The 2889-nt window shown below is 36.7% G+C and overlaps 1 protein-coding gene across 1 annotated transcript; it reads left to right on the forward strand.

Moving 5' to 3' along the window:
- The first annotated feature begins 1735 nt into the window (after positions 1 to 1735).
- LOC145552031 (GTPase IMAP family member 9-like) lies at positions 1736 to 2428 on the forward strand. The gene has a single exon (XM_081608320.1). The coding sequence runs from the start codon at positions 1736 to 1738 to the stop codon at positions 2426 to 2428; it is 693 nt and encodes a 230-aa protein (XP_081464446.1).
- The last annotated feature ends 461 nt before the right edge of the window (positions 2429 to 2889 follow it).

Below are 2889 nucleotides of genomic sequence, written 5' to 3' on the forward strand. Positions count from 1 at the left end.
CTTTTATTTACTTCACGGCAGCTCACAGTTTTTAGCAAATTCTGTAGTTTTCGGCGTACTTCTAAATCTGCTCCTTAGTCGCATCTTCTCGGGCCTGCTACTGCCTCTAGTGGCGTGGGGTGGTAACACAACTAATCTAATTACATTACTAAATCAGAATACCACACAACGTCTTTATTATTTACTATTAATTCTGGCATTACTGGAACAGTAAAAGATAAATTATCTAATAAAACAATTTTTTTCTTTTTTTTTCAAGGAAGTAGAGCTAATTAAATCAGATAGAAAAGAAGAAAGAAAGAAAAGCAAAGACGTCTTTGGAGAGTTGCAAAAGCAAATCTGATTCAATCCTCTGGGGCCCTTACTTTTATTCAAAAAGGTGTTTCCTTTGTTTTAATTTATGCAATTATGCAATTAAGACGTGGTGTTCTACTTGTATGGATAGGCCCAGTTTCAAATTACTCAGTTTGGGCAATTTTATTACCTTCTGAAATTTGTTTAATTTCAGGGCTACTGTGCTTCTCTATCTAGACAAGGGAGAGCAAAGGTCATTTAGAGCAAACTCTTCTCATGCCAGTTTGAAATGTGATGTTATTCCTGATTCCTGGTTGGAACAAAGCCTCTAGTCTTTTACCAGAGTTCAACTAAAAGTTAACCTGTCTTAGACCTATTTTATTTCCCTGTCGTGTAATTCCTACAAATACTGATCAGTACAGTAATTTTAAATTGACATAAAGACTGGTTATCAAAGTGGTTCAGAACTTCCTCTTAGATCAAAGCGCAGATTTTAAGAATAATACACTTATACATGAGCATTTTCAATATGAACACATTTATTCTAGACATTTTCTAATTGATGTTATGCTAGTTTTGATTATATTTAACTAACTGATATTATGTTTGGCCTAGGTTAGAGACTCCAGTTGTTAATATAAAACTACAAATTAGACTAGTTCAGGTCATGTTAATTTTAACTAAATTGTATTCTACTAATTAAATTGCAATTATTGTTAGTATTGCGGTGTTTGTCCTTAAGTTCCAGTGTTTCTCTGAGGGAGATGACTTGAGATGTCTCCTCGCTGTCTGTGTGCCAAAGTTAATTTATGACATGGTTCCTCCCTGATAACAGACATTCTTTACTGCAGGGCAACTTAAAGCCCTCTAAGATAGCGAACTTAAGATAACACATTAACTATATATAGTGTTTACTGTAAATCGAAAACATTTAAGTGCTGTGATTAGTCAAACTGCCTAACTTTGTAAGCTCAAAATATAAATATGCAGACTATTCTTACAGAAATGGTGCTTGGAGCATCACCATTTCAATGATCAATGCAGATTACTGATCTGAATTTATTTTTGTTGGTGTTGTGGAAAGTAGTTTCCCAGTACTCAACAGCAACTAAGAGAAACTTACTCCACAACCATGGACAGTGGTGCAACTACACATTATTCAGGTGGATGCGAAAACATAAATCCACCCCACCCCCTCCCCGCAGGGAAGGAACGTCGGGGTCAAGGAGCGAAGCTCAACTTAATTTTGTACATTTTTTTTCAACCTTTGACTCTTAAATTATCCAACTGATGAGTTCTTTAATCGTTTTGTCTTTACACTTCTCTAACAGGTGCAGATGATGCAGACCTCAGCATTGTTCTTATTGGGAAAACTGGAACTGGCAAGAGTGCAACAGCAAACACCATCTTGGGGGGAAAAAAGTTTGAATCTAGACCATCTATGACATCAGTGACATCAGTCTCTCAGAAGGAATTAGGTCTCTTTGGTGGTCAGAGACTTGCAATAATTGATACTCCAGGTCTGTTTGACACCAGCAAATCTATGGAAATGGTGGTAAAAGAGATTGCTAACTGCATCTCCATGGTCGCTCCTGGTCCACATGTTTTTCTGGTTGTTCTCCAGCTGACTAGATTCACAAAAGAAGAACAGGACACTGTGAAAATCATCCAGACAATATTTGGGAAGGAAGTGTCAAACTATACCATGACTTTATTCACTCATGGAGACCAGTTGAGACAGGGCACAGCCTCCATTGAAAAATTACTGGGTGAAAATCAATCTCTTAATAATTTTATTTGTCAATGTGGTGGAGGTTTCCATGTTTTAGACAACACTAGTAAGGATCCTGCTCAGGTCAGAGAACTTCTGCTGAAAATTAACAAAATGGTAAAAAAAAACGCAGGAAAATTCTTCACAAATGAAATGTTTAGTGAGGCTGACAAAGCCAAGAAAGAAGAAATGGAACGACTGCTGAGAAAGAATCCATATATGAACCCTGAAGATGCAAGAAGACAGGCAGAGAGAGACAACTCATTTGTCCGAGATGTTCTGATGGCTGTTGCTTCTGGAGCTCTTCTTGGTGGAGGTCTTGGAGCAGCTATTGGATGTGCAGGGGACCACTGGGAGCGGTAATTGGAGCAGGAGTTGGAACTCCAGTGGGATCAGCAGTGGCAGTAGCTGTGGTAGTGAAAAAGAGGGCATGTGTCATTCAGTGATTATCTGACATTGGCTCATAATTGGTGCTTCATTGGTATGCAAAGACAAGAAAAGGATTAATATCCTGTTATTTTCATTGCAATAGTTTTTCATTTCTTTACTGGATACTTACCATTTAGTGACTACAGATGAGTATATTGCACACATATACATACATATATATATGTGTGTGTGTGTGTGTGTGTGTGTGTAATGTTCATAAAATCAGTGTGTTTGAAAAAGTGAGTAAACCTCAAAATTCTTCAAATAAATTGTATTTTAATGAACACAAATGGATAGGGTACACTGCACATTCTATTTCAAAGCACACAAATTTAAAAAGTAATTGAATATTACAATATTTTACAGAAAGTTAAGAAATACAATGTTCAAAAAAT

The sequence above is a fragment of the Poecilia reticulata genome, chromosome 6 (assembly GCF_904066995.2).
Source record: "Poecilia reticulata chromosome 6, P_reticulata-male-v2, whole genome shotgun sequence".
Classification (NCBI taxonomy): domain Eukaryota; kingdom Metazoa; phylum Chordata; class Actinopteri; order Cyprinodontiformes; family Poeciliidae; genus Poecilia; species Poecilia reticulata.